At 37.5% G+C, this 24,107-nt stretch overlaps 1 protein-coding gene across 1 annotated transcript in view; it reads left to right on the top strand.

Moving 5' to 3' along the window:
* The window catches only part of SEMA3C (semaphorin 3C), a 122,431-nt gene that overhangs the window by 57,858 nt on the left and 40,466 nt on the right, over positions 1-24,107 (top strand). Inside the window, exons 3-6 of the mRNA XM_057422417.1 lie at positions 12,190-12,350; positions 14,711-14,773; positions 18,549-18,668; positions 22,362-22,452. Coding sequence (XP_057278400.1) covers positions 12,190-12,350; positions 14,711-14,773; positions 18,549-18,668; positions 22,362-22,452 — 435 coding nt within the window. The remainder of the gene's footprint in view (positions 1-12,189; positions 12,351-14,710; positions 14,774-18,548; positions 18,669-22,361; positions 22,453-24,107) is intronic.

The following is a 24,107-nucleotide window of genomic DNA, read 5'->3' as shown; positions in this document are numbered from 1 at the left end:
GCTGAACTTGATAGTAATTCTGAAAGACAGGTATGTGTTGTTATAAACATATAGCAGATGGTTAAATGACATAAATGGAGGGTGAGAGATTTGCTGAAGGTCAGAGAGCAGGTGCCCAAGAGTTCTGACTTAAGTTCCCTGTTCTGATCATGAAACAAATCTCCTTTGTTCTAGATATTTGTACATTATGCTTTAAATGAATAGCCATGTTATTTTACTTTTGCTTCCAAAATGAGTACAGGGCATACGCAAAGAACATAGTCTATGAATTTTGCCTTTAAAGTTAGCACAACTTTGATTTTATTTCAGGATCAAGGAAACGGAGTTACATAATGATGACACTTGCATCTTCCTCTGCTACAATTAGTAGTTTGCTATGAAGATTAAGTGGTTGACTGTGGTTGATTTCTATCCCATACTGTCCGCTACCACTTTCTTCCTATACCTGCAGCATGCCACTCTGTCAGCAACCTAAATAACCTTCAGTTTAGGACTGCTCTTCTAGTCCATCCTCCCTTGAACATATTGTTTCTATGCTGAGCATGTCCATATAGGACTTTGATTATCAGCGTACATTACTCTTCTTGACTCTTCTTTTACCTGGAAGCAATGAGTTACCTTATTTTTTCTCTTTGCAGATCTTCAGCACATTCAAATGAACCAATAGCTCACTCCTGTTAGAGCCTACCATTATCTAAAAGCAGTAATCATGAGATGTTTTATAACTGAGAGTTGAATATAAACAAGTAGGTTTTATCTATTTTTTTATATCTGTGGAAATGCAAGAGGGGGAATTCTTATACTTTTTTTCCTTCTTTTGGCCAAATACTAAATGGCCATCCTGCTGAATAAATAAGGCAAGTCTGATTTAAACACAGAGTGAGTGACTGCAGAAGGTTTATTTATTTAAATGTCTTCCCATTCAGATGAAATCTAAACAGAAAAGCATAAAAGTTATCTCTGAAATCCAAACCAGAGTTTTGGCTGAGTTTATTAAGTCTGAAGGCTCTGGACTTCAAACAAACAAACAAAAATCTCTTTTTGCATGTGAAACACACTTGAAATAAATTCTTCCAGCCTTTTCATTTTAATTTCAAAGGCTTTTTTCTGTACATTACCAAGTGCAGCCCCAGAACAACCCAGTCAAATAAATTGCCAAATTGTTACTTCCACTTTGCATATATAACTCAAGAGAGTTTATGTGACATGTCAAAGAGCAAAATACCAGCAGAGTAGGATTTAGACTTGAGTGGACTCTAATCCACCAGGCTGTGCTCAGCCCACTAAACACAGCTTTTATTGTGCACCCAAATACCAGCTGGTGATCACTTGAAGACTGATGGTAGTATGCAGCTCTGGAATGTGTCCTAAATTCAGTCTTTGTGTCAGTCTTCATGGTGTGAAAAAGAGTGAAATACGGTAACATTCTGTGTGTTTAAACAGCAAGCATGCTACGCACTAAACACATCTCCCTGCGGGACTTGTGCACACCACTCCTGCTCCCTTTGAGCCAGCATTGACAGCAGCCACATCTCATAAATGACACCTATCAGTCATAGATCCACTTCCAGCTTCCAGATCCATACAGAAATAAAGTAAGCTTAATAAAATCATTTTCACTGCACGCATGCTTGGACGTATTTTTGTTTTGAAGTTGACTTAAAAAAAAAAACCCTAAGTCTTAATTAATTTAATATTAAAAGTATTCAAAACAGTCCTAGGCGTTCAGCAGCACAAACAGTGCTGCTGTTGCGTCCATCCTCTGAAGTCCTCCTGGGGACAGGGCCAAACCCTGTGTCCAGGGAAGCAAGTTGTGACATTACAGTAATTTGAAAAGAAAAAAACCCAACCCTTAATGTGCAATCTGATGAAACCACAAGGCTATTTCCCTGATGGGAGCTACTTCATTTAATATACCAGAGAAATGTATTTCAAGGGAAAAAAAACAGGAAAACATTTAAGGATAGGCTTGACCTTCTCTCTTCTCACAAACCAGAAGGCTTCAGAAGGAATCCCAAACACCCACATTTAGAAATCAGCTTGTTTCCTGTCAATGCAAAAGGCTGGGTGGCCTCCTGGATGCAGAATCAATTTAATCAAAGAACCCAAATTAGGCTACACAGGGTAATTTAACCATAGAGAAAAAGAAAGAACTATAGGAAAAGGAATGAAGAATGTTGTGGAGAAGTATTTTACTATTCTAATATTTCTGTTCTTGAAGTAGAAATACCAAGAGGAGATTTGGAGAAATACAGTTATGATAGAACAGTGGAATCAAGTGTGGCTGTCTCTTTTGGTAAAGTTTCTTATCTCCAATATAATGGCCCTTCTGGCATCATGTTGGACTAGGGGTTCATTGAAGGTTCACTGAAGGGGGGATGCCATCATTTGTTGACCCCTGGCTGCTTTGTTTTCTCACATAGTGGAGTGAGAATAAATGTTTCTTTTATCCTTCCCAGATGAAAAGCAGAACTTTCTAACTTTCTGGGCTTGGTATATAGAGATGAATATCTCGTACATAGACAAGAGTGTATAGACACCAGGTATGTGCATACCATTGATGCCATACTGATACTGATAGAAAACAAAAGACACTATAAAAAGGAAGCAGTAGTTTCCCTAGTAGTATGCTGTACCCACCATTGCTACATAGCTGTTTCCTTATTTTTGCCATAGCAAAAATGCTTTTACGAGCATCTCTCTGCATTCAGAATTGTCTGTGTGTAAAAGCGCTACCTGTTAATTCACCAGTCCACTGAAATGAATTTACTAATTAAATTCTTTTGCGTATGAAATACTGCTCTCCAGGCCTTCTTCAGCTCATAGCTGGGTAAATTTTACATTATTTTACTGAAGAATAAAGAAAAGCTAAGCACTGGGATTTAGCTGGATCTCTTTATGCCTGATAGTTAATCCTAATTTGATTAAAATGATAACATTAATGAAACTGAAACCAAGCCTTCATATACAAAGTTGCCATTTTTTATACAGAGTAGGGGTGAAAAGGGACTGCCAAAGAAAGGGCCAATATGTTTTAAGGAGATCATAGTGGCATGGCTAAAATTGCAGCTGAAGTTCGTAACATCAATAAAGGCAAGGATTACTGCAGCAAGGGCAGTAATGCCAATCCTAGACATACAGAGATTGTCTGAATCTCTGGGGAGGTTACTCTTTGAAGGAGAGAAAGAAATATAATGAAAAGAGTTCCTCTGCCACGCCACAGTGAAGTGGGTTCTTACTTTATTAAAGAAACCATAATGAAATATTGCAGTGATTGAACTGTGTTTTCTCAATGAGTTTTTATTAGCTCTGCCAACAAGAGTAATTTGGCAGCTTAGCAACCGTATGCTAGGAGAGAAGAAGAAAGACTGCATGTGCGTTGATGTGAAGAGCTCTTTTGGTCAGAAAAGAAGTTAAGAGACTGCTATCATACTTTGATATTTAAGGTATTGATTATTTTGCAACATTTGGTAGTTCTTCATTAGAGTTCAGAGGCCCAGTTGTCAGTACATCAATGAAAATGTATTAACACCTCAAAACTGCACATTTGGAGAGCAGCTGCCTCTGTCAGTTCTGCAAAGGGCAGATTATTTCTTCACTGTCTACAGGCTACCTCAGTAAGCCTAGAGATTACACTTTTAACACTGAAAGTGAAAGATGAACTTGCAAAGACAACTCTAGCAGTGAAATAACCTTCCTTTCACTCAACCTTACTTATACTCTCCCTTGCTCCCCAATATTCAAAAACATCCCAGCTGACAACATCTGTCACATTAACATGTGGGGAGCAGTCAGGTATTCAAACCTAAGCCTAAAAAGGTTTGCTTTTTTATCACAAAAATAACAGCCTGAATGAGATACAAAACTAATGAGAAGTCCACTCAGACCTTGCTCTACACCCAGAGGTCAACCCACTAGTAACAAACAGGATGAAGATGAATGAACTGGGGGAACAAATCTGAAGTCTCATGTTGTTGCCCAGTTCTGACTTGGAGAGCAGCACTAGCTTCAGTTTTAATTTAGTTTTCAGACAGACAATTACAATAATGCACTTTCTTTCGTTTCTCATAACTTTCTTTAAATTTGGATCAGAGAGCTTTAGTGTCTGCATACAGTCAGGGCTTCAGCTGGGCAGTGAATCTGATAGCTACTTGGAACATTCCTTTGTGAGACTAACCACTGCAGGAGGAAGCACAGCCATTCCACCCATGACGTAATTGCTTGTCCAGTGGAAAGAGAAGTATGAGAGAAAACACAAGAGATTATGATGAAAAGATACACTGCTCCCAGAAGAAGTAAAATTATGTGAAATTTGTCTGACTTCTCCATGTGAGTGGTGTTTTTTCTTACTCTGTCTCAAAAATGTCATACGTGGTAATCAAAAGCTTCTCACTCCTGCATCTGGAAACCAAATCCATCCTGAGTGCCAATGGCAAAGCCACTGTGTGCACCCAGGCTAGAGGGTGAGATGGTTTGAGTTTGTGCAGTCTTAGGCAATGTGGCAAGGATCTTTTCCATGTCTTTTGGGAAGAAACAAAAGGGCAAACTCTGCTTAACAGTGCAGACTTCGAAGTATGCAGCTTACCAACTCTTGGAGAGCAGTTTGCATGCTGCAGGTCTGTTATACACAAGCTCTTTATACACAAGACACGGAGGAGACTGGCTTCCATCTGACATGGCTAACTCAGCTGCAGTAACCTTAAACCCAGCTGGCCTGTCTTTATGTCTTCCCATGCTTGCAAAAGGTGTTTCTCTGGGTTTGGGACCAAAAACCTGGACAGGTCAAAAATGGGCAGAAATAAATAAGATAGAATTTGAAAAATCAGGTAACTTCTGGAAATTTCTGTACAGTATTTGTGATGTCTTCTCAAATAAAACTCTCAAACTGCAATTATAAAAAGGAATAAAGTTGATGACCAATAAAATTATAACTGCACGCTACTTATTAAAAAAATAAGAAACCAACTTTTCAATGTTTTTATTGAAATACCTATATAGACATTCCAGGTTTACAGTGAGGCAAGTGAAAGAGTAATCTGAAAGTGATGTCTGTAAGTGTCTACAGCCTAGCGAGACTGGCTGGCTGGAGGGTGTGGGTGGTCTTGCATAATTCTCAGTGAAGGAATCTCAATACTGGAATATTTGGCAAGACTCTGGATAGCTGTGCAACTGCAGTTTGGAAAAAGTTGACATATTTTTCCTCTGTTTTGGAGTGGGGCTTCTACTGTGGAATGTGGTATGATTTCATCATGACAGTATCTTTGCGAGTAAAAAAGAATCAACATTGAATAGTGTCTGTTCTCCATGATGTAAAGCTTCAGTGAAAATGCACTTAACCTTGTGGGGTATGTCGTGTTGATGAATGTGCCATGGAGCCATCTTAATACATTTTGCCACACAAAAGTGACTTTCTCCCATTGTGTGTTTGTCTTTGCTTAGAAAGCCCATTCCTTCTGCACAGAAATGGCAGCTGCCCACACCTCAGTGGATCTTCCCCTCCTTTTTTCTTCAAATTAGCAATCAAAGATGAAAAAATCTCTCATAGTTTTTGGTAATTTTAATGACACACACTCTGTTCATGAGTGATTCCTCTTGCAATACAACTTTTAAAAAGCCCTAAGATCAAAAGCCAGTTAATACTCCATTGCGATCTTTTTGAAGTCTACAAAGTACCAGGATTTTAGGACCTCTGTGTGTCTTGTGAATTGTTAAAAAAGACTCGTCTAACTGGCATATGTGAATGCTCTGCTTAAGGTCAACTGTTAACTGGTATGTCTTTTCATATCAACACGGTCCCCTTCACAAAGAGCTATTGAGTGTTTTATTGCTCCTAATGTGTATGTTGAGCTGCTGAAGGTGAAAGATTGTTCTTCAGACATGCTAGAGCTACCTCAGGGCCTGATTCTCCAAAGACTTCACCTTGGTGCCATTATTTCTATTTATAAAAGACTGCACTCAATCCAGCACTGTTTAAATTCCATTTTCAACTAATTCAGCAAATACACCAATAAGTGTTCAAGGTGTATATTTAAACCAGATCCTATTTAGATATCATTGACATTTCCGTGTTATTTACTCTTATTCCAAATACAGCAATTAAATTTCCTTCTAGCAAATTATACATTTTAGCTCTGAGCAAAGAGGGCTCCTTTTTCAGCCTGTACTGTCTGAACTCCCCTTCACCTATCCTCAAAATGATCTTGTTAATTAGTTAGCCTGTGATTTTATGAGCACTTGTAAATCTATTTTCTCCCCTCTCTTTAACATTTTTTTTAGTAAAAACGCAATTAAACCCCTTTCAAACAGATTCAGAAGGTTGCAAGTGTGCACATCTGTGATTTCCAGTCCTTATAAACCTATTATCTTATACAAAAAGCCAAATTTCATTGTAAGAGCATTAAAGAAAAGTGCGAAGACTTCTCATGCGTGCAGAAGAGATAAAGAGATAAAGAAAAGGTCAAAGGTCCACGTGAGCTTTTGGGCCCCATGTGGTTAAGGCACACGAGGGACTCACTAGTAGCACATCTGGCTGCCTATGGCTCTTTGGCCAAATGTCTGCATACCCATTTATAATCAGCTTCACTTGTGAACTGGCTGAGGATTGAGTTTTAGTTTGAACACTGCATGAGCAGTGGAAAAATGCTTTAACAACTCTTTTATCTAACCCCCTTAAGTAGAAGGAATCAATACAGATTTCTTCAAAGAAAAGGAATATTGGCAGTGCAAAGGTGGCTCTTTCTGAAGGTTTGAAAGGAAATATTCAGACTTTCCTTGTTCTCTTTCCATATATAAAATTAAACAGTCACATTGTATCTAGAAGATCTTAAGGTCCTTTCCAACCCTAGCCATTCTGTGATTCTATGATTGTATCCTCATAGATTTGAAAGAAGTATTATAAATAGCATAATTTGTCCACAGGTCCTATTCAAACTATAAAAATAATGCATGTCTTTACACTGAAAAATCAGAAATAAGGCCAAAGAAACAATAATTAAAATCATTAGACTCTTACAAAATCTGGTATCTTTTAACTAGATCTTTTCCAGTCATTTCTAGTAATAGGGTACAAAACAGAGAAGTTAGTCAATGCGAAGTAGAAGGGAAAATATTTAAACTAAAATAAAATAGAGCTTTTTTCTGGCTGAAGCAGTTTTTTAAATGATTTTTTGCAACTTTGCAGGTATCTCTGATTCTACTCATATTTTTTTCTAAGGTGCAACCATTTCTGTCAATGCTACCGACATTATGTACAGTGTCTCACAAAATTTATGTATGCAGATTATTTTTTCACCGTTCAAAAGTGACCTCTTGAGTAAAAGGGAGCCAGTTCCATCTGATGCTGTAAGCAAAAGCATCATTATTTCTGGGGGGAAAAAAAAGAAGAAAAAAAGAATACCGGTTTCATTCCAGTTCCTAGAAGGTGAGATTTTACATTGCAGTTTTACATTTGGCATGGACTGGCTTATCACTTGGCACAAACTGAAGGCTTAATGAGGCTTAAGAGAGTCTTACCGCCTCCTTAGCTAGAAGCTAATGTCAAGCCTACTGCTATATGTACACAAGGCCTGTTGTTGGTGCATCCCATACCCCATGGGGAAATAAAATAAAACAGCATTATATTGCTGACTTCCAAATCACTAAGGCTACATAAAATCCATACCAATTTGGGCAGCAGAAGTTCTCTGGGGAGAGGTAGCCCATCTTTATGGAAAGCTATGTTTGTCCCCGTCACTGTGGTGCTGCGTGTGAAACTGGATGCTTTATAAATATGTTTTACTCCCTGCTTTTTTTGAGGCACATACACCAAATCTCTGCTTCTGATCTGAACTTCATAAACAACCTTGTGAGGATGAATCCTTATGCCAGTAGGAAAGAGGAGGAAAATATATTATCTCTTGTACATTACCACAGGGGATCATAAATTAAAAGCTTGACAGAGCATTCTAGATTTGCTCAAAGAAGCCCTGCTAAGCTGGGAACCCAGTGATGGTGTAGTGCAGAGACAACTGTGCACTCTCTCATGTATCCACAGCTTATCAGTGGACAAACTCGGTGCTTTGAACTCGTGCTGGGGATGCTTGCATAGCATGGCTGTAGCTTACCAAACCCTGCAAGGTAAAGCAGATTATGTTGAACTTTCCAGTAACAAGTGGTTGTGTGGGTCTGCAAATAGAAAATGTTTTGGAAAGGTCCTGCTAAAAATTGTATTAGTTTAAATGACATGTGCGTCAAATATCCATATTAGTATAAGATGTCTACTGAAGAAGTCACTTATATTAGGTTCTTAATATTAGGTATTATTATATTGCTTATGTTAGGAAAGTCAGGCTGTGTTTTCAGCATTGTGACACCAGGGAATTTGAATTAAGGAGTGATGAAAGGTTGATGTTCAGTGATTAAATAAAACATTCAGAGAACCTGATGGGTAGATACAGTTCATATATCCTTGTGCAGGTTGGATAATATGTGTATAACAGGGTGTGTGAGATATTTTCACCTTCCTAGGTTTCCAGTCTCTGGTAGCTGTAATTTGTTTTGTCAAGGGCAACACAATGAGCTTGAAGTGTTACAAAGGCTTAATTATAGATATTACACAAATACTGTGTTATTTCTCCTTCAGGAGCACAACTTTTTAAAAATAATACTTTCATTAACTTTTTTGTGGTGAATTAGAAGGATAATTAAAGAGTAGGTGTTAAACTGCCTGATTGTCAGCTGTACACTGTGAATGGAGAAAACTCCCAGTCATCGGCATCTCCAAAATGTGCAGGTCATTAATAATAATAGTTCTGGGGAGAGAGTTCACTGTAGCTCTTATTTTTTCATTAACAGGGACAAGAGGTATACAACATGTCCTCTAGATCAGATTACTGATGCTATGGATCAAGATGGTATTGGCTTTATAATTGAGGAAAGCCAAAACTAAATTCACTGACTGATGAAAAAAGGGTGAACAAAGATTGTTCTTGTATCATTAAGAATGAGTTATTTGCATGTGGATTATATTGTAATCTTTTGTTTTATTGTCAAACAAGAATGTTAATATTCAAAGAGAGCTGTCCGCAACATCATTCTCCATGGAGATTTTAGTGCTTTGAGTATTTGGTTAAATTCCCAGAACATGGATTAGAATTTGCCTTGAAGGTCAGGAAATGTTTGAATCATTTTTTTACACAACATTTTGGAGATGAAAAGGAATGTGGAATATCTTACAGCATATTTCCAGACACCACTTTTTCCAAGTAACAGCGCCCAGATTGTAAGTCTTTAAAAAATACAATTTTCTTGGATGATTGTGTGGTAAATTTTGTTAAATGAAAAGAAAATTTGATCAGTTAGATATCCCCTCTCCACTTGCTTGAGTAGCCCTAAGAGGCTAATAAGCCAGAAGCTTCAGCACCAAAAGAAATAAAACTAATAAATCTGTATGAGAGTATTTGTTTCAGGACTTTCTTTCCCCTTGTGGATGGCATTGAGTTTCCATAGTCTAGTGACATGTCATAAGGTATTCTCCTCAGCAGCTTGAAGGAGACGTATTACTATTCAGGTGACTTAGAAACCATAATACCATTGCAAAGAGATTACTAATATCAGAAAATAATGGTTTTTAATAAAGGTGTGGAAATCACATATCTTATGCTATTTTTCTCTCTTGCTTAAATAGAATCATCATGATCTTGATCATCTTTTTTGATAGGTTATTCATTGTCATTTGTCAGTCACTGAAGCAGTAAGGAGGGGCATTACTCTGTGCAATCACTATGCTCACATTTACTTGGTGTTGTGCAGGAAACTGCTGCCTCTTACAGTTTATCTGTGCTTTCCTTGTACATCAAATATACAATTATGAGAAGGTTCAGTTTACCTTCTAGCTGCCAAATATTACAACAAAGTTAATAAGGCCACCAGGAAAAGGGAAGAGCACTAGCTTCTCAGGCTTCTAATCAAAGGTCAGTCTGAGAATTTCAGAGCAGGCAAAAGGATTGCATTTTAATGGCACTGTGCTGCTGAGTCTCCCTGGTGCCTTTAAAAACTCTAGGTAAAAGCTTACAGGGAGGATTGTTTTTTTTTAATAAAGTAAAGCAATTGATTTTTCAAGCACTGAAGAAAGACTTCTCATTTAGTGAGTTGAAGCGCTTAGGTGCAGACTGTAAATCTTGCTTGTGTGTTCATCTTCTGTTGAGGGACATACAGAATCATAGAATAGTTAGGGTTGGAAAGGATCTTAAGATCACCTAGTTCCAACCCCCTTGCCATGGGCCCAGAGACCTCACACTAAACCATGACACCCAAGACTGAGTCCAGCCTGGCCTTGAACCCTGCCAGGGATGGAGCATTCACAGCTTCCTTGGGCACCCCATTCCAGTGCCTCACCACCCTAACAGGGAAGAACTTCTTCCTTACATCCAATCTGAACTTCCCCTGTTTAAGTTTTAATCCATTACCCCTTGTCCTGTCACTACAGTCCCTAATGAAGAGTCCCTCCCCAGCATCCTTATAAGCCCCCTTCAGATACTGGAAGCTGCTCTGAGGTCTCCAAGCAGCCTTCTCTTATGAAATAGAAGTATTATTTGTGGGTTGGTTTTTTTTTAATTTTACCATAAGTAAATGCACATAGGCACCTAAGTGAATCAAAAATACATATCTTTCATGAACCAAAGATATTTTCTATCTTTCGATAAAACTATTTAACAATCATTATAATAATTAATTAGAGCTTTGTACCATATTTATCTATGCAAATTATATTCTGATGTGTTATTTTCATCATTAGAGCTTTAGTAGAAAGGTTTAAGTCCCAAGACTGCAGGCTTTGTCTTTATGTTGTCTACATCTTGTCAAAAATTGCTCTCCAAGTAAATTATGCTTCCAGCTAAATGTGTTTTGCAGAAAGTGCATACTTTAGGCACTATTTTTTTATTATTATAAAAGAGCACATATCCAGAACTATTTTTGCTTTGAGAGTTTTGTTTTCCAAAATAACATTAGCCCACATTAATCTAGTCATCTAAAAGGTTTAGATAACTAATTTTGGATAAGACATCTACTGTTTTCTTAGAGAACTAATGAACAAGAACTTTGCTTTAAGCAAAAACTGGGTTTTAGTAACAGTTACAAGTATGGTCCCAGACAAACAGTTTGCAAAAGGGATATGGATTCAGTTCTTAGATTTATGAATAAACACTCTAGCGAGGCTTTGTTTTCATATGTACTGTGTATTTGCCACGCTTTTAGAGTCACAGGAAAAACAATCCAATAAAAATGTTTATGAGGTAAGAAAGCAAAATTATATGTTAAATATTTAAATAAAGACAAATTGATCATTAATGTTTTATTTTTCTGTTCTCAGCTTTTGAGAAATATCCCCTCTGTTATTACTGAAACGAAAAGTATCTGAGTGGGGGCCAAAACATATTGGCCAAGGAAAGACAGGAAGGCTGAGCTTTCTCATGGGCAGCAAGTAATACTTACATTGCAGATGCTTGTGCTTTTCCTGTCATAGTCCTATCCTGCACTGACATCAAAGAATGTTTTTTACTTCTCTTCATTGAAGAAATTTTTAGGTAGAAATATAGAACTATTTCTACAGTTCTGATAGTTTGGTCCAAATCCCATTTGTGAACAACTGAATAAATGGACACACTTAAGCTTCACTGAATACATTATTATTTTTTCTTTTAAATAAGCCATGCATGGTGATGAAGAACTAAAATAAGGAAAATAAAATTGACCTTGAATAAAGCTATTCCTAGTGAAGCCCCCTGTTAGGGAAAGAAAGTAAACTGTTCTTTTGTAGCTTTCATTGATCTTGTGGATTTTCGCTGTCATAAACTTTAAAGCGTACTAAGCACATTGGTTAATTTAATATATGATCTTCCTTAAAAGCCAGAGGTGTAAATAATTATATCCATTACCATAAGAATTAATTAGATGAATGAATAAGAGCAATGCCTGATTTTTATGAGATAGGTCTAGCTACTTAATGCATAAAAGAATTACACTCAAACTGGAAAAGGAAAATTCGTTCTAACTCAACTATCATATTATTACCAAGTGTTTGATGAGAGTTTTTCTTCTGTTATTGACCCCACTTGTGTTCAAAAATGCCTTTATTTAGAATTAAATGCAGTTGCAATGATAGTAAATCAACTAAATTTTTTTACTAATTTGTTTCCTTTACTATTTCAGAGCTGCAAGAAACTAAGACCTCTGAATATCACAGAATATCCCACAGTCCCCTGGATTACAGGATATTATTCATGGATGAAGATCAGGATCGGATCTACGTGGGCAGCAAAGATCATATTCTGTCATTGAATATTAATAATATAAGCCAGGACCCTCTCAGTGTAAGTTTGAGATCTATTTTTACCCAAGGTTGCTTCACTACATGCCTTTCTTCTGAAGACAAAGAATGTGTATTTCATGCTTTTGCAACAGGCAAAAGTCCAGACCAGTCCTTGTTTTATGTTTAATGCAAGATGAACAAGCTATTAGCATGGCTGCTCCTCAAACACTGTTTAAAAACACCTGTTTATTCGTTTTGAAGTGATGTTCAGCATGGGTTGGCCTCATAAGGAAAATTGTAAGGGTTGATGGTTTCTGCAGCTCTCCAAGATTTAAGAAAATTCAGAGATGCGCTTCTAACGAAGACTGTAAGGAAGAACAAGATACCATTTCAGGCTGCAGGTCAAAAAACCAACAGGGACAGAGTTGCCTTTAACCTTGGACTATATTTATTATTGTTTTGTACTCTGCAGCCTGATCACCAAACTGTTCTCCAATCTTTTGTTGTGTCTGTGTCATCCCTAGGCCTTCAGTTCAGTAGTTGAGACACCTCCTGTCTGGGGTTCTTTGGACATTATGACCCACATCTCCTTTTCAACACTGCCTGTTTTGTAGCTCCTTCTCTCACTTACCAAGATGCCATTTTCTAAGGACTGTCTGTGTCCCACCTCCCCAGACTGTAGTAGGCAACCTGTGTATGAAACTAATCAAATTAAACTACTTTCACAGATTCCTGTGTTGTCTCCAGAGCCAGTTCAATTCCAGCTTCTCTGCTTTTAAAATAGGTGGCCTGCAGAAGAACTTGTGTGCTCAGAAATCTGACTGTTAAGTTATTACCTCTCTACAGACTTTGCCTTGCGTATCTTGAGATTATCACAGCTACAGCACTGCCTTAAAGTGTGCCTTAAAGGCCTTGTTCTACCAAATTCATCTGATCCTTTAATCTATGGGCTTTATTACTATACCTCAGGAGTACTGAGGGGCAGAGATATCCAGCTTGCAGCAGTGAAGATAAATGCTTTCCTTAAGAGGCAAGGCTTTTAATGTGTCAGAAGAGAGAGAGAGGCCCTGCTACAGCATGATTAAGCGCAGTTAAATTAGGCTTTGCTCTGAATCACCCTCTGGATATGCCTATCTGAATTGATTGTGCAGGCTAACTCTAACTTACACATTTAAATTCAATGCCTCTTGTGTGATGGCTTGAACCCTTCCACCTCCTAATGGTACAGAAAACTTCCTCTGAAATGGGGCCACCTTTTCTAATCTTAAATAGCTTGTGTGACCTTTTTGCTAATTCCCATCTCACCACCAGTGATACAGGCACCCTTACCTGGAAGCTGCTGTGCTCCTGCATGGCACACTCCAGCCTTCCCTTAGCAGGATGGTTTTAATTAATTCTGTGCAGAGTTTGGTTAGGTAGAAAGGCCTTTGTTGCATGACATATATTCTGCGGTATAAAGCTGCAAAGCATTTCAACATGGGAAAAGAAGAACAAAGAAAAAGTCAACAGAAAGCACAGAAAGCAAAAACACACAAAATTTTCTGGCAGTGGATGTGATCACCCAGTATTAGGCTCAGAATTAATCTCTGCAATTCCACATGTTCTTCCATTTGTTTATTTATTTTCATAACAGTTTCATTTTGCTGATCTTATGCCTCTATACATATGCATGCATTCCTACAACTCTCTCTATATGTATGTATATATATATATATATATACACACACAGAGATCTTCTATCATTATTATTTATGTTATCCTAAGGCTAATAGTTATCAGACTCTGTCACCTACTAAATTTCTAGGGAGAGATTTCTAATGGATGTCTTCTATTTCAAAATCAAAATAAATAATGGAAGAAGTTCAAAATCTTTAGAGTTTGAATATAAATGAGATAAACATTCAGGCATTGAGGTGTTTGTTAGAAAACAGTCTGAAAGAAATCAGCCTGAAATCTCAAGATTTCTATCAGGTTTGTTCATAATCTATCCAGACCTTTGCTGTTAAAGCCAACAAATTGTTATAAGAGCCCTTCTTGCAATATTTTGTTCTGGTTTCTAGTGTGAATAATTTTTAGTTCAGTAAAAATAAAAAAGTAAAACCGGACAATAGTTTAGGCAATGAATTAGGCAATAATACTGAAAACATCTCTCTTACTTAGAAGAAAGAAGTCTAAATAAATTATGCTAAAAATATGCAGCAAACTTTATTTATATCAGCCAAAGACCTGTGGCTTTATTTTGATTACTGTATGCTAAGACGGAAAGTTGTTTTCATTTATCAATGAAAATTCTTTTTGTCCTTATAATCAAAGTATGAAAGATGTCAGATTATTAATTTACTAGTTTAAATTTGGCAGCAAAATGTTTTGCTTACATTATATAATAATTATGTTACTTAAAAGATATTTCTTTCCTCACAGATTTTCTGGCCAGCATCAGCAAACAAGGTTGAAGAGTGCAAAATGGCTGGCAAAGATCCTACAGTAAGTTATAATCCACGTGAACATGCACAGGCACACACATATGCAAATTACATAGCTGGCAATAAAGTAAGAGCACCTTAAATGCAGCCAAAACGAAGCAAAAGAAGTGTTTGTTATGCTTTTGAAATGCTCTGCAGGCCAACCGATAAAGTGAAGGTACGAAAAACAGGCTATGTAAACAGAATGCACTCTGAGACTGTGACAGATGGAAAGAGGTACGCACTGTCCACTTTCTTGCATTTTTCTCTCGTCACTACTCAAACTAGGTAGTGCTTTTCCGGGTATTTCCTGGGAGTGATCCTGAAGAGCCCTGCTAAGCTGTTGTTCAGCGTGGGGAAGTGCTCTGCCTGGCTGCTTACCACAGGAACAGACTACAGGCAGGGGCACTTACTGTCTGGAGCCTGAAGACCCCAGATGCAGGAACACTCCAAACACCTCTTTCCAATTCACAATACATTTACAATAATCCACGTGGGCCCATTCTGTAGGAAAAATGTGTGGGCTTTATTTTGAAAATCTATTGCAAATGCTGATGAATGTAAGGACACCGGAAGGTTGGCCTGTTGCAGTACTGCTGTAATACTGCTATTTCAAATTACTGTGGAGAGTAATGCAGAGCAATAGAATGCTTCTTAATGAATAACTATATTATGGTTGGTATTGAAGCTTATCTACTTTCTTTTCTGATAGCTACAATAGTGAAAACCAAGTATTTTTCCTATTGAATATCTTTTTTTATATATATATATTTTTTACATTGTTCTAGTTACTGCAGTGTGCAGTAAATTCAATAGCTAGCAGCCTGTTAGGTTGCACTAAATGAAGGGAAAACAGAAAGCTATGTTAATAGTGATTAATATTTGATAGTAATTTTGCCAGTTGCATCATCAACTTGTCATAGTCTGGTTAAGGAATTTTCTTTTCTTTGAAATGCAAAAATGTATTAGCCTTAGTCATGTTCCCAAGATATGATAACATTCTTCTAGGGCAAAAATAGAAAAAATGCAGACATTCTAAGCAGCAAGTAGTACGCAAAATGCGTAATCCATAGGAAAAAAGCCTAAGACCCTACTAAGTACTGGATTCTCTGGAGGACTTTTAATCTCGGGTATTTAGTGGTGAGACTTTCCTAGCTTTTAATCATATTGAAGTACCTAAATGTTGCTGCATTAGCGGACAGATTTCTGGATAGAACCTGTGTTTTTTACAACAGTTTAATTGTGGGTACAGCTAATACCCTGTAACGTAGTTAAGCATATCTAGGTACATCAACTTTAACTGATTTTTTTTATCCCAGCTGTGCACTGCAGAAGAAAAGTTTCAAAAGAGGAAATAAAAAGGTATTGAGGAGCAGCTGCTGCTCTCACTAAAATCAGTGATGTATCTTATTGAAAGCTCCCTGAAGTATTGAGAAAAAGAGAAACCAATGCTAAATCACTGCTTGCAACTTAAAATATATAGTTTGTTTTAACAGCATTCTTGATAATATGGTAGAAGCAGAAAATTAATTCAGAAGAATTAAGCATTTCAAATTTAATAAAAAGTCGTGGTGGGGAGGAGAGGGATGGAATGCATGATAACATTTGGCCTACCAGAGAATAGTGATTATTATAGAGGAATACATATACTTGGAGAAGCCAGAAAAGGACTTAATGCAATCAATGAATTATTTTCCCAGGAGATTTGGAGGGTGGTTGTTTGCCCTACCACTAGACAAACATAGGTGTCTGTCCTCTTTGGCTGCCTTTATTGTTACTGAGAAGAAATTGTCACCTCTAAATAGTATGTTCACTGGGCTAACTTAGGTGCTTACATTAGTACGACATCTATTTCTCTCCATTTACTGTGATGAGATCCTAGGGCATAGATGTCTGACTTTCAGGTTTCTACAGTAAGGGAGTTCCCCAGACACTGTTTTTTTGTATCAGCTCCAAGGGAAGCACCAGTCGTATGTGAATATCTACCTTTAAAAAATGACCATCCTAAAGACAACTATATCATGCCACCTCAGACCAGACTGATTTAAAAGCACAAAGTGCTCCAGTATCAAGGAAAGGGAAATAAACTAAGCATAGGTGCTCTTGAATGCATTCCTACAGAATATATTCTGAAGTAACAATTTCTTGCTTTGTTCAGTTGTGGAGTCACAGCACAGTACACAGATTAATCATGCAGCAAATGGAGTTCAGTGGTTCAATACTAGAGAGATGGGCAAAGGCTCGGAGATCATAAAATGGTCTTCCTGACGGACAGGATTAAAATGAAAGAATATTGGTACTGAGTCAACTTGTGTTATTTGTCTGTAAATCACCAGTGAAGAGACATGAGGACACAGTATGTGTCAGATGGTTACCCAGAAAGCTGCCCTGAAAGAAGCAAACCACCCCTATGTTCTTGCCATAGACCCTTTGGAAAGCCATGACACAAAGCAGAGTAGCAAGTGCCAAGCACCAGTACTGTTCATGTAGACATTATTTCCTAGTCCTGATCCTGGAAGACTTTCATTCTGAGATTTCTCAGCATGAAATAAACCTTTATCTAGGAGTCTTTTAGATAAGTCTTGCTGCAGACAGCAAGAAAAGAAAGCAGTTTACACCCTGGCATATATAAGCTAGTGGTATACCTTCACCCATCCTTCTTCTCTTTCCACAGGAGTAGTGTGGCATTACTGCTGGGAAAAACATGCTAGCAGGACATTACTAAAGCCATCTTTGGGCCAAACTAAGACAGCTGGATATGAGAAAATGGAAATATTTAGGAACAGCCCTCAGCTTTAGAGAAACAATGTATTTTGACTGGGTTAAATGACTTTTCAAATATATCTAGAACTAACACTTAACTGAGGGCATGCAGTGTTCCCTGTAGAGAGACTCCTTCTATGAACTCTGAACTGCCTACAGTTATGCACTACTTTTCAGATGTAGTAAAGTACCAGCTCCTGCTGAACCAAAACTGTGAATGCCTTTAAATATAAATAAACTGTGCAGTCTGCTAAATTAACTCTACCGATTTTCAGGAGCATGACTGATGACACAGTTTCCAATCCTGTGCTCACAGAACACATGCAATTCTCAATGTCTGTGATGAAGGTTTGGGTGATTGAATATGAAGGCAGTTCTCGGATCACAGTAAGAAATTAACAGTTGATCATAGTCAAAAAAGGAAAGAGCAAGAGAAGAAAGGGGTATGCTTGAAGGAGAAAACTGTAAATGCTGTGGTATGAAATTGTGTGGCCATTAACATTCTGTTTTAGTTTTCATGTTGATTTGAAGATGTTACTGTTAATCTTCGGTATTAAGGAACAATTCACTTTAAATTTCCTTTGTGTTGTTCAGTGTTCTAAAATTTTGTAAAGGAATTGTTTATAAAAATAATGGGATCTAAGATTTGGGCTTGCTTTCCTTTTTAAGTGTCTCCAGCTATGATGAGAAAATTAGGGTGTAAAAGAGACTGTTCCTGCAAAGGCCCCGCTTCCTTCCATGCAAGATACAGAGAAGTCTGTGGATGAAAATTAAGTTGCTGTGTGGAAATGGGAATGTTACACACACTCCTTTGTAACTCCTCTATACTGTCTTATCAATGCCCAGTTCCCAGACTAGGCAAAATGGTGTGAAAAGAAAACAGAAGTCTACAGCTGTTCAAGCCTAGAGACTACCACACTCAGTAGCTGTTTTCATGATGCTTTTAAAATTATAAACCATGTCTATTCCCATAGCTCCCAGCATCCAACAACATTTGCCAATGTGAAATGATTTTTTTCCTGTATTCCCTGCAGCATGGCTGTGGAAATTTTGTGCGTGTGATACAGTCATACAATCGCACACACCTCTATGTGTGCGGCAGTGGCGCCTTCAGCCCAGTGTGTGTCTATGTCAACAGAGGACGCAGGTCAGAGGTAAGTCCTTTTGCATTTTATCCATCCATTTTGTGGTGCATCCTATCAGAGTTATGCAAAGCACAAAATGCAAAAATCACTGATCCACATAGGCTCCTTCATGCATGATAAATAGAAAAAGGGCAAAGATCCAGAGATTTCTGACCTGCTAGCAGCTAGAAGCAAGGCCATGATCAAAAAACATGCCTCAAATACAGCGGTTATCCAAAATTCCACAGTTGTACCAAATGGTAGGCTACATTTGATACTACTTTGACATTGTCTGGTGAATTCATTCCTGCTATTTGCTGGAAATATTGCCAGGAAATACTTGAAAAGAAATAGTCATTTAGATAAAAAGTAAAATATGCAGTCCGCTTTTAATAACTTCCATGTGTTACTGATTCCTGGGAGAAGTCCCTGAGTGGGCTAACTGCTCAGGTATGTGAAGGCTTGCTGGACTTCAGCTTGACACCCACTAGATGCAGTCCCAATACAGGTAACTCATCTGCTGCACAGGTTTTGCCCCATTAGATTCTGCTGGGGTAAAGTAATTTTCACCATCACAGTGTAAATCTTATTCTCTCTAGATGGGTCTCCAGTTTTGGGTTTTTTTCTTTATATTCAGTTTCACTGTGTATTTTAAGTGCACAAGTACCAGATGTTTCCAGAAGTATATTGTCCAAATTTCCTGATTTGAAAGTGAAATGTTTGTTTATGTGCAAATGTAATAGGTAATAAATTAAGCAACTAGAAGGAGAAAGAAAGGCACTTAACTGAGACCCAGAACCTCAGTAGCTTTTGGGTCAGATTAATGTCTGCAGGCACAGGGGTGCGCAGTATATTTTCCTGAACAATGTGGAAGCAGATGTTTTGGGAAGAAAGATCCGAGCATGCTACCTGGAGTTTTGCCATGCAAGGGCAGTTTTAAAAGCTGGGCTAGCTCCTAGGGAAGACACTGGGAAATTCATCACTATTTCATTGGGAGTGGGTTGGGAATTCTGGCCAAAACCCAACACAACACTACTGCAGAAGTTACTAGGGAGGTGATACATCATTGTTTCTCCAGGTAGGTGACTTTGGGTAGATCCCTACTTGGCATCAGCCTCCTTAATAGAGTGTGTAGTCTGAATCACTATACCTTTGCTCCTAATGAACAGACTAAAAGCAGAGTTTCATAGGCCTAGATTTAAAAGCATAAGCAAGCAGAACTGAATAAGCAAATCCATCCTTCTGATTAATAGACTATTCATTAATTTATTTGGATGTATTTTGAAACAGAGGTCAGCTTTCCTCAGCATCATCCTATTTCTTGACAAATTATTTAAAACATGGAAAGTGATCTCATTTGTGTCTAATTAATGCAATTTTCCTTTGTCAGCTTAAACAGTAGTACTGTAGCCCAAATCTCATTGTTTTATGGGTTTTGCAAATGAGATGGGGCGGGGGGAGAGGGAGGGCAGGAAACTCCACCTCCAGATGATGCAAGATGTTAAATTTCTTAAGTTAAAAATAAAGATACATGTCTTGGAAGAGCAGAACTGGCTTCACTTAGCCTGTCTGTATAGCTACATGCCTATGATCAATTGATTAAATAAACTGCTGTTTCAGACGTCTGGAGTCTGTCAGACACTTGACTGAAGGCATCGCATGCTCAAAGCTATTACTGTACAGGCCAACAATAGCATAACAGTTTAAAACCAAGCATTTCCTTCTGAACTCACTGCGTATATCAGTGCATGACTAATTAATAGGGTTGAATGAAGAACTATGTAGTACTTATGGGACTAGTGAGAATTCATTTTTTCTCTGCTTTTATCATTTCACCTTTAATTTAGTACAATTTTTCATGCACAGAAGGCTGGTTTTGCACATGCAAAATGGATATTTTAGAAATCACATCTGTTTTTCTCTAGAAGCTACAAAGCAGTCAGAGTCATATCCAACAATTGTAAGAACTGGGCCTGTTTTGCTCTTTTGTCTCCAGGTTTCCACATAATCTCACAGAAAAAGCGGTTTCATTGATGGGGCATTGAAACAGAGGTTAAAAAATAATTAATTTTCTTGCTTGGCACACTTGATGCTTTGGTCTTTAGTAATGACGGTTTTAGTCACCAAAATATATTCTAATGTTAAAGTAAATGCAAACAGAAGGAAAAGTAATCACTATGGGAATTAATTATAGTCTAAAAGGTAGTTTAATATATATGAAAATCAAGTGTAATCCTGGAGCTAGTTTAATAGTACAGTAATGGGCATTTTGAATTGGTAAACAGCGGTGTAATATAGTAAATATGGATTAACATCAAGCTGCACATTAATCTAGAAATAAAACAACAACAGCAAAAATAAAACCAAGATCACATTAGAAACTTCATGCTTATGTTTTAACATTCTTTAGAGAGCTTATGACTGGAACAGTAGATAAGATCTCTGTTATTAAATTAGGCAAAACAGAAGAGGGGGAAAAAAGATCAGGGGTAATGAATAAGAAAACGTCCTGCTGTAGCTTAGTATGTCAGGTTGGGGCAGTCTCTAACTTGCTGTCACCGTATGGCTGCTCAAGAGATCTATGTGGCATCCCTGTATTCCTGAGATATACATTAATTGTTAAAGCAAATATAAAGACTTTCTGCCTTTAGTCGAATAACTGATACATTGGCATCGACATCACAGAAGGCTTCTTTGGAAGTTTTGTCAGTGTCTTGGGTTTTCTGTCAAAAAATCAATATTTTAAGTTTGGATGGTTGAGTTTGTTTTTTGTTTTTGCAATTTTGTCTTTTGGCTTTTCATTAAAGATGAGAAGTTTGCTATAGGAAGCTAGGAACAAGTCATTTGTTTGGTATACAGTGGTATGTGAGTTGGTGTACTATGGATCAATGTCTCTGCCATAACTGACCACTGTTTTTAAGTAATAGACTTGAACCAGAGTCACTTCTTGCTCTTCAGTATTACTAGGAACAAAGAAATGAAGGGGTACACCGAGATGGGCAAGTTTTCTAAAGATATTCAGACTGTTTGTATTTCAGGCTGTAGTCCACGTTGTTTCTACTTTGCCAAATGGATTTCCAATTTATAAATCAGATAAAATATAAACAAATCCCCATACCAAGATTCTTAAGCAACAAAGAAATTCCAAGCTATTTCAGGCTTGATAGATCATCTATCACTTGATGGATCTTGGGCTGTACACAAAATATAAGAGATGGTATTGAAGAAAATAACTATGATCTAGGGTATTTTCGGAGATCTGATAGCTCAGTAAAGAACAAACTAAATTACAGTTGTCAGAAGAGATTTTTATTTAATATATTTTATTGTTCTAGTACCTTTATTAAAATGTCCTAGACTAGGATAAAGTATCACTGTGTTTTCAGCAAATAATTGATAAATAACTTCAAAATCACAGAAGTAATCTCCACAAACGTTATTGCAGAGACCAGTGAACTTCTCCAAAGCATAACTGAGCTAGAGGAGAAAATTCTTTATTTCAGTGTCTTGAATTTATAACAAAAGTCTTGGAAAACAACTGGGTAGCAATGAAAAGGTTGTCTTAAAAAGATGATGAAATCCTGAGTAGGAAAGCTAAACTGATGATAGTACAATAAAAGTGCCCGGCAGTGCTGAACATTAATAATGCTGGAAACAGCCAAGCATAAAAACCACATCTGATGGTTTCTGAAATGAGAAGTGACACACAAATCTACTTTGCAGGAACAAGTCTTCAAGATCGACTCCAAGTGTGAATCAGGGAAGGGACGCTGTTCTTTCAACCCTAATGTGAACACGGTGTCTGTTATGATCAGTAAGTAAAAATACTCCAAGTTGCTGATGTCTAAACCCATATGATCATGCATGGTGTGGATTAATGGGATATTTGAAATGAGCTGGACACAGAATTCAGCCTGCAAGAAGCAGTACTTGTGTCTGGCTGATGGCACGAGGATTTCATCCATCCTTGTTCCAAGGTTTGCATGAAGCTAAAGGTGAGTATACAAATGAAACGCAGAAAGAATCTTGTTGGGAGAGAGAGAAACAGAAAACAAAAGACTGTGCCTTTTCCAGCTTACACATTTTTTCCCAGGATTGGTTTCAACTATACATTACCCTGTCTAGCATTTTATGTTTGAACAGTTTCTGACCTTGTTCATCCTAGACAGCACTTGTGTCTCATTTAATTATTTGTAGAATCTCAGAGTAGCCAGGGAAAGAAAGCCTGAAGACTCTAGTTACTTTGAATTTCATTTTTGTTGTCATCTCTGCTGTAGAGCCCACCAGCTATTGCAAGGCTCTTCATTCTTCAATTGGCTTTAAACCCAAGCAGTTTTGCAAATTTCTTCCATTTGAAAGGCCAGAAAATGATACTCTTGTGAATTGATGGTGACTAGAGTCAGTGACTATGACAAAGAATTACTGCAGTGCCTATTGCACACCTAACTGAAGACTCAAAGGGCGCATATGCTTTGTGCAACCTAAGTCATCAGTAAAACACTGTTTGTTTGTTTGTTTGTTTGTTTTCCAGAGAGGAGATACATTAAATATACTTAGTTTAACCCAACCTTTCACATTTGTAGTATGTTCACAGACTTCTAGTGACCAAAGCCATGTTTTTAAAACATGTGCCTAATCCTTCCTGTGTTTTTTGGCGATGAAGGGAACAGCAGTTGAAGAGATTTTTCAGGTTTCCTGAGTAGATAAAGCTTAGTACACAGGTACTGCATATTTCACCCCAGGTTTGCAAGGGAACAATGCATGGTGTTTCTGCCTTTCAGCTTCCACTGAAGTTGATGGCAGCTACATATTGTGCTAGATACTTCCTTTAAAGTTTGAGTTTTAAGTCATGGAGCTTAAGGGAAGTGTCACATAGCTTGTCCTTCATGGTCTGTTTGAAATACAAATTATTTTTTTATTGTTACTATTCCTTATTGCAAATATATTTAGTGAAAATGACAGGTAATTTCATTCAGAGGTATGAACTGAAGCATCTATATAAGACAGGTAAATACTACCTAGATACCTCTCTGAACCTTGGCTGCACTTATGTCTCTATCTCATCAGTGATCTATGGTCAGTGTTTATAGATACTCACTGCATAAAGAAAATGCTTATTCAAAGTCAGTGATGGATAAATCCACTGCTGCTCACTGCTGTTCTGGTATTATTAAATGAATCAGCTGGCACTAAAAAGTAAGGTTTCCTTTCCTTGTTCCTTCTGGATTTTATAAAACACCATAAAGGTACATTGTTTCTGAATTGTTATATATATAGTAAGCTGACTTTTTTTCTGCAGTGGATCTCTGCAAGCTTTGTTCATCTTAGTGGACTTTATGTTATCTTTCTCAATGTCTCAGTTATGTGACTGAAGAGACCTTCCTTAGTGATTGACTTATCTTTCATGACATAGTTCATCTACAAAGTTTAAATTATTCCACAAAGGTCACATTCCTTTTCCAAAGAGTC

Source organism: Pezoporus wallicus, unplaced genomic scaffold (genome assembly GCF_028554395.1).
Source record: "Pezoporus wallicus isolate ANWC-B61680 ecotype Strahan unplaced genomic scaffold, APGP_CSIRO_Pwel_v1 contig_3058, whole genome shotgun sequence".
NCBI lineage: Eukaryota > Metazoa > Chordata > Aves > Psittaciformes > Psittacidae > Pezoporus > Pezoporus wallicus.
Note: the sequence above shows the minus strand (reverse complement) of the source record. Positions and strands in the feature narration are given on the sequence as shown.